Below are 20410 nucleotides of genomic sequence, written 5' to 3' on the forward strand. Positions count from 1 at the left end.
ACAGGCAGTTATCTCTACCGCTTATTATTATTTATTTGTCTTTTTTATTTGTCTAACTAAAGTATTCGTTTCATTTCTGATTCGTTGTCTTCACCTCCTTTCTAAACCATGGTGTTTTCCTTTTTGATATGTTAGTGTTCGTTACTTTTCTCTCTCCAAGTGATTCTGTTGCTGCGTTAATTATGTTATTTTTGAGTTTTTTGCAGCTTTCATCGATATTATCGTTTTGTAATATTTCATTCCCAGCGATCTTCTCTGATATTCTTTTCGTGTATAAGTCCATTTTTAGTCCTTCGACTTTGATTTTTGTTTGTGTTGGCGCCGCTCTTGTAGGAGAAAGTATTTCAGGATGATTATTATTTGACATAATACTAGGCTATGGTCGCTACCTACATCTGTCGAGTTGAGGCATCTTACGTCGATTATTTTCGATGGATGTATATCTCGGTTGGTTATAACATAATCTCTCATAGATCTTTGTCCACGGATGTTACTAAATGTATATTTGTGTTGGTCTTTGTGGTCAAAAAATGTGTTGTTTATTCTTAGTTCGTTATTATCATCTTCCCTCTGACTTGATCTACTACTTGTTGTAATTGGTCATAAAACGCTTCCCTTGTTGTTTAAGGCTTGTTATTTTCTAGTCAGTATACTCCAATGATGTTCAGGTCTTCCTTCTTCATTCTTATCTTTGCTGTTACTATTCTTTTTGAAATGTATTGACACTCTTTAATGTAATTTTGGTAGCTTTAGTGTACTAGTAAGGCTACACATTCTTTAGCCCTGTTTTCTTTTGCTACTCCACTGTAGATTAGTATGTATTTACCAAATTTTGATTGTCCTTTTCCTTTCTTTTTTGTTTCCTGTAGAGCACAAATGTCTATTTCTTTCTCTTTCAGCACTTGGGATCCCTTGAGTTGAGCGATCTGATATTCCAAGTAGTAATTCTCATATGGGTTTTGGATGTTTTTCGCTTGCCTGGTTTCTTGCCGTTGTCGTGTTTATATTATCAATCCAGTTCCAAAGCTATACAGTGTTTCTGTGAGCAGTATTTGTTTTTACGATTGGTAGGTTGCTAACCTTGCCAATCACCCTCCACATTTTATCCGGGCTTGGGACCGGCTGTGGTAACCGCAGCCGATGGAGCTACTTAATCCACCCCAGGCAGTGTTTCTAGTAATTTAGCAATTGAAACAAATAATTCTTCTGCTTAATCTTCTTTTGCTTCGAGTGCCATATCAGAGTTATGTGAAGTTGGCGATCACATTTGTGAAGGCTTCTAGATATTTTGCCACATGAAATAATTGTCCTGCATTTGATATCTGAGTTCCTAACCGAACGTTTTTTTAACCAAGAAACCTGTTTTTTTCCTACACCTCTATGGCCTTCTGTTTTGCCTTTAAGGATCAGTCCTAATATTCTATATCGATTTTCCCTCACTATATGTCCTAAATAAGACATTTTCCGGACTGGTTTAATAATCTGTAGCAATTCTTTACCTTTGTTGTACCCCCTTAGTATTTCCTAATTAGTTTTTTTTTATTATCCAAGATATCTTCAGCATCCGTGTATGAAACCATATTTCCAATGCTTCAATTTTGTTCATACTTGATACTTTTAACTTCGGACTAAATATAGCACTTAACCATTCTTTGCCTTAGTTCTAAACTCAGATTAAAGAAGTGTCTTCATTTTCAAAAACGTAGTAATAGTAGTTGCCATTCTTCGTTTTATTTCTACTTCTGGATCTAGTTGAATGGTTATGACAGTTCCCAAATATGTAATTTTGTAAACTTTTTTAATTTGGACTCCATTTAATTGAAGCTCTGCATCTGGATGTGGGTTACTACTAAACACTACAAATTTGGTTTTGTTCGAGTTTTTTTTAATGCCCATTTCCCTTTTACTTCCTGAATACGGCCAAGGAGAATAATAAGCATAATATTAAGATGCAATTTTAAAAGTGATAAATAGGAACTTAAGAGATTTACATAGACATTAATTTAAAAAGAATGACGCAGTCGTCTTTATTCGACTGTATAGATAAACATTCAGATTTTGTTTATTCTTGTTGGAAAATTCTTAGATGCAATTCGAATGTTTATAAAAAACTTTCTTTCGAATATTTAAGTGTAAGACGCAGACTAAATACCTTATACAGAGTGAAACAAAAAAATACTATGCATTTTCAAATGAAATATTAGTCTTTAATATGACACCATTTAAATTTATTTTACTATTTCGTGGATCACAAACAATATAAACGGATGCCGTGGATAATTTACTTCAAAAATTTGTCAATTTAGTTTTTTTATTTCAGAAAATACTCGTGGGGGTGTGGAGACTTTGGACGTGCATTGTAATGTATCCACTTAAATATATTTTAAAATCGGCACTGCCACTTCCTTCAGCGAACTACCTATTATTTTACTTATAACTAAAATATTTATTAAGTAATATAATGTGAGCATCCTAAACCAACATGCAAAAAAATAAAAGTCGTAGAGATTGACAAAACAACAGAATAATAAAAATCATAAAAACGATTAGATGATAATGTTAGGATTATTGAACTGGTCTTTGAAATAGAGTTATTACTTTAGTTTTTAATTTTATTTCTGCTTATTCTAGATTTTGAACACTTACCTATCAATTGGAAACAAATTAAATTTACAGAAAAAACCATTAAACAATAATTAATTTATAACATGTTTTAGGTTTTATAGCTCGGGGCGTCGGTTTTGGAATTAAAGAAGACTTAGTATGGTACGTTTTGTTTAGTATATTTGTGCCATATGCGATGTTACCACTACCACTAAGATGGTGTATGATAGCTGGTGCTTTGGCTTCCGTTGGCCATATTATCGTAATTTCAGTTGCATTTTTTGGTAATGTAGATAAGGTAAGGAAATGAAGTTTTCTCGTAAATATTTTTAAATGATATTATACACATATAATATATTTTGTTAGAAAGAGTTATTATCTACTCTCCTACGTCGTTTTCTCCTACTTTTAGTGTTGTTATTCTTTTAATACACTCTCCTACTACTAATCTCTGACCATTAGTAGTATTAGGTATTCTGTTACATAGACAAAGCTCTAACTTTATTTTTTTCATTGCTCTTTTTGTAACTTTTAGTTTACCCACGGTTGTTCCTGTAGCTCAGGCTGTAGATAAAAAAATGTGGATTAATTAGTAAATTTTTGAAACCGACTGTTTCTTATACAGGACGTTGTCAGAAGTTGCAGTCCGTGTAACAGCACATTTCTGGTTAGTATTTATGAAACTTTGAACGGGTAAAACAAGCACTTTCTGATATCAAAAAAATTGAATTCGGAACTTCAGATCGACGGTATTCGGAAAAATTTTAAATATTCCGGTATAACATTCACCGATTTTAATTTTTTGAGTTTTTATTTAAAGTCACTATATTTCGTGTATCTGATAAAGAACGAATTGAGAGTGTAATCATATTAGGATATTGTATGCTTATAAATTAACAAGATGTAATATCTTTAATAATTTATATCGTAACCGAAATCCTATAACAAGATTTACTGTCAATACATTAGTATACAGTTGTAAAGTAAAAAGTATAGTTTAACGAAAATGGCTTAGTAAAAGTGTAATCTTTAGAACAGCCCATCAGAAACGTTGCGTGACAATTGGTGAACAATATAATTACCTCCGAAAGTTGGGAGCCAATGTAGTACAATAAAACCTACAATTTTCTTTGGGAGCCAATTGTTAGGCCTTATTTAGCTTAGTCTCTCAAGTGTGAGATCACCTTATCTTAGAAGTACAGATTATAAATGAGTTTGGCTGGGAAAATAAACCAAGATATTAACTAATCATATTTATTATACTATCAAAAGGCGTTTGATAGTATCGAGATGTGGGCCATAGAATAAGCTATTAATAATTGTAGAATAGATTCGAGGTATAGGCAACTAATACATAATATATATGAAAATGCAACTATGATAGTACAACTAGACGAAAATACAAATCCCATCCCCATTAAGAGAGGAGTGAGACAAGGAGACGTAATATCGCCAAAGATTTTCAACCTAGCCCTAGAAGACGTCTTCAAAACTACAAATGGGTCAAACTATGGCATTAACGTTAATAGCAACAAGTTAAACCACCTCAGATTCGCTGACGACACAGTGATTATAACGAGCACATTCGAGTAACTGCATATTATGATGGGGGAACTAGCAGCCAGCTCCCAATACGTCGGCCTAAAAATGAATATGAAAAAAAACAAAAATAATGACAAACACAGATGACCCCAGACGTATAACTATAAATGGCAGTGAGATAGAACAAATCCAGGAATATATCTACCTAGGCCAAATCCTGAGACTTGACAAAGAGAACCAAAGTGCGTAAATTACTAGAAGAGCAAGACTAGCATAGGCAGGGTTTGGAAAACTTAGTTGGATACTTAAGAACCGCAAAATACCCCAATACTTAAGGAGCAATGTGTTCAACCAATGCATCCTTCCTATCATGACATATGGATGTCAAACCTGGACCCTAACCAAGGCAAACATGAATAAACTAGCTAAACTAGAAAGAAAAATTAAAAGAGCAATGTTAGGTATACGACTGTCAGATAAAAAGATGAACGACTGGGTAAGATCCAAAACAAAAGTCGAGGACATAGCAACAAAAATTGCCAAACTTAAATTGAGCTTCGCGGGCCACACTGCTGGACAAAAAGACCAACGTTGAAAGGAGTTGGGAGAAGCCAAGAGACCAAGCCAAGAGCCAAGTTGGGACAGAAGGCTAAGAAGAAGAAGAAGAAGAAGATTTATCATACATAAATAATTATAAAAATCAAATTTAACAAAACAAATCTGGCCTATAAGCTTTACAACTATAAAATGATATTTAAGGCATACTCGGTTAACTTGTTGACTTCAAATGATTGCAGAATATAGCGGTTACTTGCTGATGTTGGCTTCACAGGATAGCAGAATGTAGATACCGGTATCAAGCCCGTTTTACTTCTTAGCAGCTATTAGGTTCTGCATATTTGCTGAAGTTGTCATCCCATGTGTGGTTAATGAATTGATTTTGCTTAAAAAACTAACAAATTAACCATGTATGTTTTAAAATATGTCCTTGCCATTTGAAGATTGAAAATAATTATAATAATAAGTAACCAAAAGCAAATTCGCGTAGTTGCTTCAGAATCTTCTTTCACACTTCGTGCTCGGCCCTAGTGCCAAACAGTTCTCACTCAAGACTTTGTATCCAGTCTTCGTGCCGAACACTAGTTACTTCAAGACTCCTCTCTCAGACTTCGTACTCGATCCTCAAGTAGGATATTTTTTACACGCGCTCTACGTAAACCTTACCTTCGTATACATAGTAGAAAAATAATAAATAGTTAGTGTAAATTAAATACTTTTGTAAACTACAATCTTTGTCGTAAACTAGAGTGCAACATAAAACAAAGTGCCATTAAATACAACAAAGAATTATTACCAGTTCGACGTAGAAAGTGTATTTGACAAAGGATTATTTAATCCAAGTCTAACTACTTAGCCAGTACCAACGTCTGGCCCGCTTCTTGTGTTATAGAAAGAAGATAATTCACGACAAGATTAATTAGTTAGATTATAATAAAGATATACTAACTGCATATTGGACGAATTATAAGTTTAAAAGAACATGTGCGGAAGAGGTTATGTATGAATTTATAAAAAATGAAATAAAATTTGAAATTAAAAAAAGACTGAATGTTAGTTAAATATTAAATATAATTTACCTCAAGAAAATATTTAATATGTAAAATAAATTTTTAACTGAAGCATGCCTTTTATAGACAAACGATATTTATAAAAATATAGAACTAAAGAATTGTGGCAATGACAATGAAGAGAAGAGACAGAGAAGTGACATGACAGAGCACAGTTGCCAACTAACAGATATACTGTCCATTGAAGTGAGGCATACAAATCTTTGACATAGAGCAGACTGGAGTCAAATACAGGAATTAAAACTGAAATAAATAAAGATTGAAAATGAAAATTAGAGATTAAATTAATAGGAGATTTAGTTGATTGAAGAGTTGAATAAAAGATTTGACGCCAACTATTTTTAAAATAAAAGCTGTAAAATAAAAGATTTTAATAATAAAACTTAATAAAAGAATACAATCAAAAGAAATTTAAACGCAGAGAACATTTTTTCTGCATTATGTATTAAAACAAAGCAAACATCTTGTAGTAGCAAAGATCCACACTTAAGAAGTAGACAAATATCCAGGGAACTTGAAATTTCACAAACATCCGCAATGAATATTTTACATGAAAATAAATTCCATCCATACAAAATAAAATTAGTTCAAGAATTCAAAAGATGGAAAAGGGAAGTATTTTTGAAGTGCGTAAAAATTTTAATTCGTTGCTGAGCACTTTTGGCTTACAAAGTCTTTAGAGCTATGGTCAAATATTTAAGTATCCTACTAGGAGAGATCATATGGTAATAAAATACAGAAAAATGCTGGTTTAACTTTTATTTTTTCTTTCATTATCAATGAAAAAACACAAAAAGGACTGTGCACAGGACTGTCAGAACCCTACCATTTTATTGGAGTTAAAGCAGCAGATAGCTGCTGCTGATGTCAGATGATGATTTCGATAGGCGTGAAGAGTTTACAATTATTTATATATACAGCTCAACAGTTCCTAGAGGCCGATGGCTTGAAAATTTTTATTGTTTTCCTAAATTTTCTTCTGTCCCTGGTCGCAAGTTCTCTAATTTGTTATCCTGATTGTTTATAGGTCTTTCTTACATGCTTCTAGCCACTTTTTTCGTAGTTGTCCTTTTCTCTTCTTAACTTTTACTCCCAGCAAAGAGTTCTTTGCCTACCTTTCATCTGCCATTCTCGCAAGATGGCCTAACCATCTAAGTCTCTTTGTCCTGATGATGTGACTAATTTCTGGTTATCCGTACAGGTCTCGGATCTCTACATTTGTTCGTCTCCTCCAAACTGTTTCATAGTCTTTTACTTCCCGAATATATTTCTTAAAACACTTCGTTTCCAGGTATTCAGCACATTTTCTTGATTTGTGTTTATTACCCATGTTTCGCTTCCAGACAGGACCGTGGGTTGGATCAATGTTCGGTATAGTTTTAATTTTTGCCTCTCTTGAGATGATTTTTGAGCTTACTAGTTTCTTAAGAGCTCTGAACACCTTCCTTCCTCTTGAAATCCGCTTCCCAATTTTTTGGCTTCCTTTCCCTTTACTTGTTAGGATTACTCCTAAATTCTCAAACTCTGTCACCATTTTGAAACAATACTCTTTACTTTCATTGTTTATGTTAGTCTTCTGTGCCTTCATATATGGTCTATCCCATTTCCGTATACTTTGTTTTTTGCTCAGTAATAATCAGGCCATACTGTTTAGCTTTCAATTCAAAGAGTTTGAAAATCCTCATCAGTTCCCCTTTAGTTCTTGCCATTAACACCACATCGTTCTCAAAGGCCAGGGCCTGGCTTCTGTTGTTATAAATTATATCTTTTGTTCATATTCCACTCTCTCTCATTATTGCCTCCAGCAAGAAATTAAAGAGTATTTTAAACAGCGGATCTCCCTGCTTTAGTCCCCTTCCTACTTCACATTTTCCTGATAGGCTTTCTTCCACCCTCACTCTATTGTCGGTCTTCTTCAGTGCCATTTTTAAGTCTGATCATCTTTTCCGGAATTCCAAGTACTCTTTAGTGCATGTTACAGATTCCTTCTTATCATAGAATCGTAAACTTGATCGTTAAAAATCAAAATCTATAAAGAGGAGGTTTAGTTTTAACTGTGGCCCGTATGTACTGCTCTGAATCATTCTTAACACAAATATTTGATCTATGGTGGATCTACCCTTTTTGACTCTTCCCTGGTATCCACCAATGTGCTTGTTTACATGCCTTTCTAGTCTAGTTCTTATGGCTCTGGCGAATACCTTATATGTTACACACAGAAGAGTGATACTGTCTCCTGTCTCTATACTTCCGGTATTTTCTCGCTCCAAGATTTTCGTTAGCAGGCTACATATCCGCGCTAGTAAGTGTTTCTCCCCCATGCTTTTTCCATCCGGTTCTTCATTTAGCAGATCTCTGAAATGCTTTTCCCATCTATGTAGCTTTCCCTGATTATCTACTATTAGCTTTTTATCCATATGCTTCCTTTTCTTTCTCTTACACACTTTTTTCTCGTCTGTTCTCTCTACTTCATATTCATTTTTATTTTCGTCACTTGGTTTTTCAATTTATTTTAGTCTTGTCTCGTTTCGTTTGTAAAGGCTTTTCTTGCAATCGGCATCAAATCATTCTTTATCTCTCCCCTTCTTTACTTGACCTAACCGCTTTTGAGCTACTTCCTTCATAGCTTCATCTATTATTCCCCACTTCATTTCGATATCACCTTGATTTTTTGCTTTGAAGTAGTTTTGCTGTCACTTCTGCCTGAAAGTTGTCAGTGGTGCATTTGTTCCTTAGTTTGGCGATTTCATATTTTTTATACGATATTCTCTGTTTTCTGATTTTTGGAATAGTTTTTTTTTTAATTTTAGTTTTTTTTTAATTAATAGTTTTTTAGCTTAGTCGAAAGCGTTTGATGCAATTATGCATGATATGAATGCGTATTGTTGGTTTTTTACTACACTACGACCATTAATTTCAAAAGCATTTGCAACTTCCCTCGTACTAATATGCGGATTCTTAGTGGCACTCACGATTAAATTTAATTTATTTGCTTCACTTACAATAGTTTTTGTTCGATCAGATTTATAATACTACGTGTCTAGTCCATTGAAACCGTTTTAGTAAACTTTGAAATACTTTTTTTCCTGGTTGTCGTCTGTCAGCAAATTGCTTATTCCTTCTTAAAGTTCATTCTTAAAAAAATACGTAAGTAATAGGAAAAAGCAACAAGAAGTATAAAAATAGTTTTTATTAATATTTTACACACCAATAATCTTAAATACAGTATTGTGCAAATTAATGGAATCATTGTGATATTTTTCAATATTCACAGTTGGCAACACTGTCCACACTTTTACAACTGGCCAAGCATTGAAAACATAACCTTACTATTCTCTGCCTTTTATTTAAGGGTGTTTCAGGACATTTCCCACTAAGTTGGTGTTGTTTTGTACTATTTTATGTTATTTTCGATAATTAGTGACTTTGTTTTGTTTACTTCCATCATGGATATTACTATCCGAGGAAGCGTGATAAGATTATTACGTTAAGTGAACACACTTCTATGTCACAAAGAAAAATTGCAAGAATGTATGGAGTGAATCAGAAGGTAGTAAGCAAGATTTTGTAGTATGATCGAGAAACTGGAACAATAGATGTGAAAAGGTTAGAGAAATGCGAAAGAAAGTGAAACATAATACCAGCAGATGAAAGATTTTTACTTCACAAGAGTAAACTGGTCTCAAAAAAAACAAGTCAAGGGCTCCAACAAGATCTAGCAACATCACGTGTAGTAATTCATGACTCAACTGTTAGGAAAAAACTTTTGGAAAGTGATAGAACGGCAATTCCACAAAAAAAAAACAGTTTGTAACTGAACAAATGAATAAACAAAAGCTATTGTGGGCCAAAATACTCTAATTAGACTGTAGACGACTGCAAAAAAGTCCAATTTACAGATAAAATTCACTTTATAGTTCAGAGACAGCGGTCAAAATTCGTCAGGAAGTCTGAAAATGAAAACCTTACACCATCTCATATTGATCAAACCGTAAAACATCCAGTCAAAAAAATGTTTTGGAGATATTTTTCATACATAAGTGTTGGATCTTCGATGCCAATCGAAGGCATAATGAACAGCCAAAAATACAAATCCATGTTGAAACACCGTTTGGACACAGAACTCCAAAAATGTCTGCTTCATGGAGGAGCCATTCTTCAGTAAGACTCTGCTCCCTGTCACAGGTCAAGGCAAATGATGGAATTTTTCAAATATAAGAAGATTAATGTTTTAGACTGGCCTGGTAATCCGCCAGACCTCAACCCCATTGAAAATTTATGGGCCATTTGCAGAGCTACACAGCGCAAAATAGACTACTACAAAAATAAAAATGATAGAAGCGTCATTCAGGTTTGGTTTCGAGATGAAAGGATATCTGGGAACTGTCAGAAGCTCGTAGAATCTCTATGTCGAAACGGATAAAAGCAGTAATTGCTGCCAAAGGAGAACATATTTTCTACTCAATGATATAAGTTTACCTTTATAGTTTTGTCAAAATATTTTTTTTTCTGAAAAAACTGTTCTTTAATTAAAACAGCCTATTATTCCAATAATTCGTACAGTACTGTAAGTAGGTATTTTGATATCTCATCCAATATTAACACATTTATTCCAGTTACTGTGGCATTTTCCCTTTAAATTTTTTATAACTGCACCGATTTATCTGAAATTTTTACAGTGGGTAGTAAATTACTCAAAAAACATAAGTTATATGGTGCCGATGTATGCTTCTACCCCTTGGGTGGTTGGCACCCCATCTAGGGGGTTAAACTTTTTACACTCAAAATAACCCCGGGAATTGATAGAGAATCAAATTTTAGACAACAAATGTCATATAAATTTTTTTCGCTAAATTAATACTTTTTGAGTTATACGCACTTGAAAAAGTAAATTTTTCACAAAAAAAAAAACATATTTTAAAATGATTTTGTACGAATAACTCAAAAACAAAGCGTTTTATTGAAAAATCTATAATGAACAAAAATAAAGCTTTTAAAAAAACAAAGAGATTGTTTTTTTATTAAGTTTTATAAGTAAAATACTAAGTGATTTATAATTGTTTGAAGATGACTTTTTATTTTTGGGATACTATACTCGATGCATTTAACATCAAATATCAGAAAATGGACATCTTTTTTGATAAAAACTTAAACAACACTTTTTAAAGAGCTAGGAAAAACCTTTAAAATGAGCTATGTTAAAAGCCATTTCCATTAAAACAAAGCGAAATACGAAGGAAAGAATTTGAGTTACTCTAGCGTTAAAAAAAAACGAGCAGTTTAAGTAACACTATTTCGATCAGAATTGAAATTAAACGTATATCTTCTACAATTCATTTTTTTAGTGTTATTTATAAGTTTTAAAAGTTTAGCCTGCTTAAAATGCGTATTTTTTGAAAAAATCATGTTTAAATTAAAAAATCTTTTTTTTAATTATCTAAAAATTTACATTTTTTCAAAATAAATCTAAAACTATAAGAGATACGTGAAAAATGGTTTTATACCAGAATGTAGTTTTTTTCTTAACAAAAATTTTGATTATTTTATTTTTGTTGTAGCTCGAAAAATAGTAGAGATATAGCCAATTGAAGTTTGAGATACAGCGGCTGACACACCTGTAATCAGCACTTTGGCCCTTTACTATTTAAAAAGAAAGAATTTTAACATATTTTAATCTACTTACTCTTGTAGCTTTTGAAATTACCTTCAAAATATTTTTTTAATGGACACTGCTTAAAAATTAACGGAGTTATTCTAAAAAAATTTTGGAGCATGTTATTTATATTTTGGAGCATCAACTTATTTTCTGTATATATAAATGCTTTATTCAAGTATATTCGAAAAACTGGTAACAGACACACTAACACTAACACAAATATGTATATAATACATACATGCATATATATATATATATATATATATATATATATATATATGTTATGTATATAATACATACATACATACATACATATATATATATATATATATATATATATATATATATATATATATATATATATATATATATATATATATAATATATATATATATATATATATATATATATATATATATATATATATATATATATATATGTTATGTATATAATATAGGCACCTCTAAACTGAACATAATCTGCTTCTGAGAACTAACGAACACAGAGAAGCGACAATCCTTTGAAGTTGCGTGGGCAAGCCGCCAATGAGTGCCAATGACAGGAGTACTTCAGATCTCGAAGACATTTTAGAAGCTGGGAGATACTGTACAATTTTGCTGTATGGCCTTGTCAAAGACACCCACATGAACAAAATGAATAAGGTCGAAGATTATTCATCATTACTTGAACAAATGCGATACGAATCCTTTATTAAAGCTACAACTAAAAATAGTGCAGTTAAATTATCATCTCTTGTACCAACTGTAAGTGCCCTGGATAAGCATATCAAAAGAGTTTAATTACAAACTCAGATATGGCTTGGAAACAAAGAGATTGATATAACGGATTGGGAATGGTTCAAGAGTGATGATATTTTACAACCAATAAAAATGAAAAGTTCACCTGCACCAGAAGAACTATTGAAAATGATTTTTTGCAATTGCAAAAAGGGTTGCGGCTCAGCGTGTGGCTGTCGTAGACTAGGTCTATTTTGCAATGCTACGAGTGGAACATGCTCTGGCGATAATTGTCCAAATTATCCTGCAATAGACGAAGAGGTGGAGTTAGAACACGACGAGAATGACGTTTCAGACAATGAATAATTTGATATATTGTAAATAATTTTTATTTTTGTAAATATATTTTGTATACTTTCTAATGTAAAGTATTTTCATGCATAATTTTTTACAATAAAAACATCATGAGTATACTTAATTTTTTTATTTAGACATTTACCAAAGGGGAATTTGTTTCGTGAGCATAGAGGTATTTTTTAAGGGTTAAAAATAAGCAACCAATCAAAAAAGATTTTTAAGAAAGAAAGTTTTGAATATAAATGTAGATTAAAAACTTTTGAAGTTGTTTAAAAATATTTTTTTATATATTTTGACATAGGGGGTAGTTTTTAAGGGTTGAAGTGTTGCAATCAAACAAAATTATTTTATATAAGCAGAGAATTACATTGTAGATGATATAAATGCACTACAAAAGCGTTTGAACCTGTTAAACGATTTTTTACTATTATTTTTATTAAATGGGGTGGTTTTTAAGATTATTTAAGGGTTGAGAATGTACATAATATCCATTATTATAATTGATAATATTTCAATTACCTAATTTAACACGATTTAAATCCATAAAATGCTTTAATATAAATTTTTTTCATTATTTTCAATAAGGGGTGATTTCACCCCTTAAAAATAAAAAGCTCACCTAGCGCATATATAACTTTTGAAGAGGGAGGTAAGATAAGCCTAATTCCAAATTTTTAGCAAAATCGATTCAGTTATAAAAAATTTAGAGGTATTGACCTCTTTTCCTCCACTGTGACTGGAGTAATTTAAGATCAGCCTAGATTATGATGTATTTTTTTTTAATTATTTTTGATTTAATATTTTCACGACGAACCTAATAAAATTTAACCAAATTTTTGTTGCAATTAATGTTGGACTCAAAGAATAACGAATATCTCACAAATTAAATAAATTCAGTATAGGGACTGCTTAATAAATAACAGGGGACCATAAAATACTATTCTATTCAATATATTAAATAATAAGGTGTTCCATTTTAGAAAATACTTATTCCGAGTTTTGACCAATCCTGTTTACCAAAATTCAATATTTCACTTTGTTAATTATTTTTGACAATAGTAAAAATTGCTTGAGTATAAATGAATTAATAAAAAAAACGTAACTATCTTTTAAACTACCTCGTACAACATTGTCAAACTTTACATTCCAAAAACGAGAATATCAAAAAGTGTCCAAGAAGGCAATCATATATAGGGAGTTCCAATAAAAAATATATAACTTTGTTCCACGCTATCAATATGGGTGGTACCTACTGTATACTTAACAATATTTTAGAAGTATGGTCCTATTTATGCTCCAACTTCCATTCTAATGTTGGTCCTTCTCTCCTTCTTCTATTATATGAAATATAGTTTAAGGCCTGTGTTGGCCATCATTTGCCTTTCATTCGCATTACACGCCCGTACCATAAAAGTTGTATCTACGGTATTGTAAATCCTTCCTGTCTTCTTCTTATTGGTTCATTTGGGATGTTATCAAGTCTGGATATTCGACACGTTCTTTTTGAATAGTCCATTTCAACCACCTCCTTGTTCTTGCTTGGACAAATTTATCACCTTATCGATTACCAATCACACGCTTTCATAGTAGTGGTCAAAATTCCGTCTACCGATAAAATAACTTTAAATCAACCACAAAACGGCGACTACATTTGGTTATAGCTGGCAGTTTAATTATTCTTTGATTCATTTTTGGTTGGCTATTTAGATCTAGGCCCCTTTTTTTATAAACATTCGGTAATGCATTTTGTTCTTTGGACAGCCCATAAACTTTTCAAAAGATTAATTACCAAAATATTTTAATTAACCAACCTTACAAGACCTTATTCTGCACATCATCATTAACCTGTATACGTTCACAGCTGGACATATTCAACTCTTTCCATCTGTCTTGTGCGGTTTGCATCCAGTTATCGCTAACATGCTTCAGTCATCTGGTTGGTGGGCGTCCTCTTCGTAGTGCTTTTTGTCTTGGTTTCAACTCCACAATACGTTTTGTCAATCGGTTGCCTGATAATCTGGGGACGTGCCTTGCCCAATTCCACTCTACCGATGCGACTTTTTCAAAAGCGTCTGCTGTTTTTGTTCTACGACATATTTCTTCGTTTGGAATTCGGTCTCTCAGAGGGACACCCAACGTCTGGCGTTCCATAGCAATCTGAGTAACGCTTATCTTATTTACTACTTTTTTTGTGAGTGTTATTTTGCATATAAAATAACATTGTTACGATTAAACTATACCTGAGTCTTTTTGAAATAATAATGCGTATTTAAATCAGGTTAAAATAATTTAACGCCCTTGTGATAACAATCATTCTGTGTCTCTTTATTAGCATTTTTGGATACTCCTTTGGTATCAAGTATATTTTAGTTAGGCTGCTACCTGCTTTGCATAAGTAAAATTTACTTTTATAGATAATTTTGCAGTTAGAGCTAAACATGAAAAATGACAACTCCATTTTTAATTGTCTATCTATAACTTTTTGTGGTATTTTATCATAAAAGACCACTATGTAAAAGTAAAAATAAGGAAATACGATCTAATATACGCATTTATAGCCAGCAGCATATAAAAATTATTTTTAAAGTGTTATAACATCGATTATGACCTTAGAAATGGCTACTATACGTTTATTTATCGCTCTCATAAAGTACCATGTTGCCTTATTAAACCATAGGCGTAGCTTAAATAATTTCACCAGAAAATTATTCAATGAACAAGAAGATAAATGTAAATCATTGCAATGATTACCAATAGAAAAATGAAAAATACAATAGTACGAGATCCCAATGCAAAATAACTATGTTCATAACTCAAATCAAACTCACATTTTCAAATACATTTAATAATGGGGGAATACATTGGTAGCAGGTTGCCAGTCAAAAAGTGCCCGCAAATAGTTTTAATTTAATGAATGCTAATTAATTTTTGAACAAAATTTTCGTGCATTTATTTTTTAAATTAAATACGCTCATGACGTATATGCATGTTTCTTACATCAAGGAAGCTTGAGAAAAAATAGTCGTAAGTTAGGGTTGCGGGTTGCCAGCTGTTAAATATGTGAGGTATTAAAGATAAAGTGAAAGAAAGCTGGTGCGTAACGCCACTGTTTTGACAAGGATGGCGAGTATCAGATTATTCGGAGAAGGATAAATCTGGCGAATAGGGTGCACGGGATAGCAGTTCAGCCTTAAATGTATGAATTTTGGCTGTAACAATATTGGATCTGTGACTTATTGCATTAATTTGATGAAGCAAAATGAACAAAACATTTTACACAAACAAGTCAAACAGCCCACATTATGGTGAAGATACGCAAATGTTGTGTTCTCCTTTTGGCCTAATGGACCAGAAGCACTGAATAAATTCCTGATGAATATTAACAATAAAGAAAAATCAGTTCACCATGGAAAAATAAAACAACTATTCATTTCCATTTCTAAATGTGCTAATCACAAAATCAGCTACAGGATATGCAACCAAACTCTACAGAAAATCAGCCAACATCAACAGATATTTAAATTATAACCTAAATCACAACATAAGCGTAAAAAATAAATCATCAAATCATATATGATAGAGAACAAAACACCTGCTCTAATGAAAAGGCATTTTAAGAACAAAAAATTCTGCTAAAAAAGGTATTAACAAAAATCGACTACCGTTTTTTAGTTATTAACAACAAATTCCATATAATAGAAGAAATAAAACAACACAAAATCGCTCTAAAAACAACAGTTCCATATGTAAAGGGCTTATCAAAAAAATTAAAAAGGGTAGGAAATAGGTACAACATCTTAAAACATTTAAAATAGCCAATACACTGAGATCTATTCTTTTCTATACCTGTGAATGCAACAATTTGTATGTGGGAGAAACCGCAAGACCACTAAGTGTCAGGATAAAAGAGCATGAAAGATACATGAAAAACAGGGACTTCGACAGATCATAGATATGTAAACATAACTGGACAATTAACACAGAGTACAATGGAAAGATGAATGAAGAAACAGACATGAAAAAGAGAAAAATCAAAGAAGCAGTCCTTATCCTACTCGATGAAGAAAAATTTGTAGTATAACTCATCAGCAGCATGTAGCAGGCTTTGGTTACCAATACTAAACGAAGATGTCAACAACAAGAATATAACAACAATAGTGGATTAAGAAACATCGAGACACATTATATTTACTCGTATACTATACACATGCAACACACAAACACAGTACACGACCGCTCATCCACACATAAATGTTTAAGCACTAACTAATAATACAGAAACGCACATAATAATTAGAATTTTGAAGTTTTATATGGCATAAAATCCAACCTCATATCTTTTCAGCCAAAACGTGGCTGTTGTCTATAGCACTGCGGTCAAGTGACAAGACAACTTTCAATTTTTTGAAAACTCAACTGAACGTTGCCTAACCAAACATATGGTTCAGAAACCTTGACTCTAACAAAATGTAATAAGGACATATTAAAATATTTTGAAAGAAAAGTATTAAGGCGAATCTATAAAGCAGTGAATGACAATAAAGTGTGAAGAAGACAACTACAACTTCTAACTTTATAGAATATACCAGGAACCAGATATCGTAAAACATATTAAGATAAGACGTCTGAGGTAAATAGAGCATGTAATGCAGATAAAACAAAATGACCCAGCTAAAAAAATCGCTCCTTGATAGACCCATTGGTCAGAGAAGAAGGGAAAGATCCAGGACAAGGTTCCCTGATAACATCGATGAATACATGAAAAATATATGAATACGTGCTTGGCGGCGGAGGGCGATGGATAGGGAAGACTGCAGAGAAATTTTTGGGGAGGCTAGGACCCACGCATGGTTGTAAAGCCAGAATGATGATGATGACTTTTGAAGGTTTCAATGAATTGTTTAAAAATGTTTGAACAGATGAAGAACCCACAGAATACTAGTTCTTCTAGAGAATTCCAATGTCATGACAAAAACAATTAGTGTGAATGTCCATTTGACTCCCTTAAACCACAAATTCTAACTGATAAAGCTAGTGGCGATAAAGATATTGGAGAAACTATTGGTAATTTTATCCAAAACAAGTTGAGTTCAGAAGCTGACGCTGTTTTTGATCAGGGGGGAATGAAATAAGAATTGATGATAATAATGTAGATTTAATTATAGAATTTGTCGTGAAAGAAATTTCTTCCGATATTGCGTCAGATAATTTTCCAGCTCAAGCTGAGCCTTCTGATTTTGATGTATAACAATATGAGACTAAAGAAAATGAACCTACCAATCGCAGAACAGTAAAGCTGTTGACAAAATTAGTTCGGAATTGGAATAAGACTGATCTTACCACTCTTATCATATTCAATAAGATAGAGCAGTAATGAATGAAAATTACACTTTCCTTTTTCTTATTCTTGTTCGGTAACACCTTTGCATATATTTGAAGTTTTTTAACAATGATTTACTTACGTATATAGTAATTGAAACGGTACGCTATGCTTCTCAGACTGGGTCTTAACTAAAATTTAGTGTTTATGAGCTAAAAATTTTCATAGGAATAATGTTAGTAATCGGTTGTAATGCAAATCCAAGGAGATGAATGTATTTGTAAGAATTAGTTGTCAAAAATATATTGATACCCAAAAGCAAACGCTGTAATAGATTCGATTATAACATTTCTTCACTTAATTGATAATTTAACTATTGATCCAACAGATTGAACCTACAAGATATCTCCATATCTTCAAAATTTTTAAACAAATTTTTGTCAAATTCAACGTTTGGGGAAAAGAATCAAGCATAAACGAAATGGGAAACGAAATGGGAAACGAAATGGGAAACGAAATGGGAAACGAAATGGGAAACGAAATGCACGGAATGAAGCAGCACATAAAAGGAAATCAAATTTGCTTTGGATACAAGTCTTGGTGTTGGAATCGAAGATCTGGTTATTTGATTGTATCATTTATTTTATAAAGTGCCCAGTGTTGGTTTTTGCAACACCATTTTTGAAAAAATGGTGGGGACATTTGCGATAAAATCTTAATTTTTACCAATTTGGGATCGTTTTTATTTACATATTGACCACATTTAGAGATCCTGAAAAAAATGTTCGAGGCATGAATGGGTTAATCCTATATAAACACATTTATTATAAAATATGAATCAACTTGATTCAAATATATTGGACATCTTTTGATCAGAGTGTTCTATCGAGAAAAAATGAACTTAGTTTTGAACGGTGAAAAGTGCAGCTTTCGTATGCAATTTCTGCATTTTACGGCAAATAAAGTCAGTTTCTATAAAGCTGTTAAATAAATAAACGTTGCGCGATTATGGCCATTTTTACGATTTTCATGAGATCAATAATCTGATCACTTCCATTGATCGCTTGCTACGAAATTTTCATTGTTAGAGCCTAATCTTTAAAACCTGTAGCATAAAATTTTGATTTTGTGTTTCGAAAACAAAAATGAGGCATTTCAAATAAGCCTAATAAACACTGAAGCTAAACTTTTACATTACAAATGATCTTATGTTTAAAACTATTTCTTTTTAATCTCAAAAGTGTACTTATATTTTTCGAAACTACCCAACTTTAGCAAATATGCGAGATATATTTCAAATGCCTCGTATTTGTTGCCAAAATTCAAAATCGATATTATGTTAAAGCTTTAGAAGATTACGCTTTAACAATGTAAATTACATAGCGACCAGTTAACCCATTTAAGGCCGAAACTTTTATTCTCTTATATTGATGAGATATTTAATTTTTATGCTTATTAAGATTGACAGAAATAAAGTATTTAAGAAATTTTGCACAAAATACGAAATATTTTTCAAAAAATGGTGTCCTTTTAAAAGTCCGGTGGCATAATCAATGATTGTGAATAACAAATAATTAAAAGTACCAAAATTTTAAGTTTTTTATTATAATTATTTTAACAACTTAAAATAAAAAAATCTTAAATATCTAGTTTGTATGATATTTATATAAACATTGTTTTGGATGTAGTGTTACATTACATTTATTGCAGCAAAAATTTCATTTTTTGTGGCAAGCAGCACAACGAGTTTGATTGTCCTTATAGAATAAGGTGGTCCATCCGATCGTATCTTGAGTGACATCCGATCGTATCTTGAGTGACTATGGAAATTGGCTGAAGTCTTGCTGGGTCCTCTTTTTGTTGTCATTTTAAATTATTCAAGAATCCCTACTGTATTTGTGTGACGATGCTGTAAATGATCCATTTTACCACCACTAATTCTATGGAGTTGCCAGGCATTTTGTTCTGCTAGATCCACTGTGCAGCTTATTATGGGAAATACCATTTCTTGCCACGGATGGCTACTCTGTAGTAGCTGATATTTTCATCTGCCCGATCGACGCCACCCACGGTTTCATTATACTGTTGTATAATATTAGGTTGATCAACAAGTACCTTCTATTTTTCTTTTTGAGAATACCGTTGTACTTCTGCTGACCTCTTTAGAGCAGCGGTATCGAAAGTGCAAATTGCCATGATGGTTCCCAACCTTCTTAGAGGAGATGGCACATAAAGAAGAAGTTGTACTTGTTTTGTTGGATATATCTTATTGTGATTGGATATTATGGAAACAACATTATTGTCATTCTATTTGCAAACTACTATTTCACTTTCCTCTGCCGTGCAGTAGTCAAACTTTCAGTATGTCTGAACCCTCAATATCACAATCTTTACCTAGGCGATTTGCTTTTATTGTACCTGTTCCTTAACATTTCCTTGATGTAAGCTCTTCTAAAAGCAGCAGCGTGGTAAAATAGTTGTCAAAATATATATCATAGGGTTTGACTTCTAGGGCATCAACAAATTGTAAGACAACACTAGGTCCCAAACCAAGACGTTTATATTT

At 32.3% G+C, this 20410-nt stretch overlaps 1 protein-coding gene across 2 annotated transcripts in view; it reads left to right on the top strand.

The window, feature by feature from the left end:
• Positions 1-20410, top strand: part of Ac78C (adenylyl cyclase 78C) — a 757610-nt gene that overhangs the window by 500797 nt on the left and 236403 nt on the right. For both annotated transcript variants that reach the window (XM_072525847.1, XM_072525848.1), the window contains one exon: positions 2718-2902. In XM_072525847.1, coding sequence (XP_072381948.1) covers positions 2718-2902 — 185 coding nt within the window. The remainder of the gene's footprint in view (positions 1-2717; positions 2903-20410) is intronic.

Source organism: Diabrotica undecimpunctata, chromosome 3, assembly GCF_040954645.1.
Source record: "Diabrotica undecimpunctata isolate CICGRU chromosome 3, icDiaUnde3, whole genome shotgun sequence".
Taxonomy (NCBI): Eukaryota; Metazoa; Arthropoda; class Insecta; order Coleoptera; family Chrysomelidae; genus Diabrotica; species Diabrotica undecimpunctata.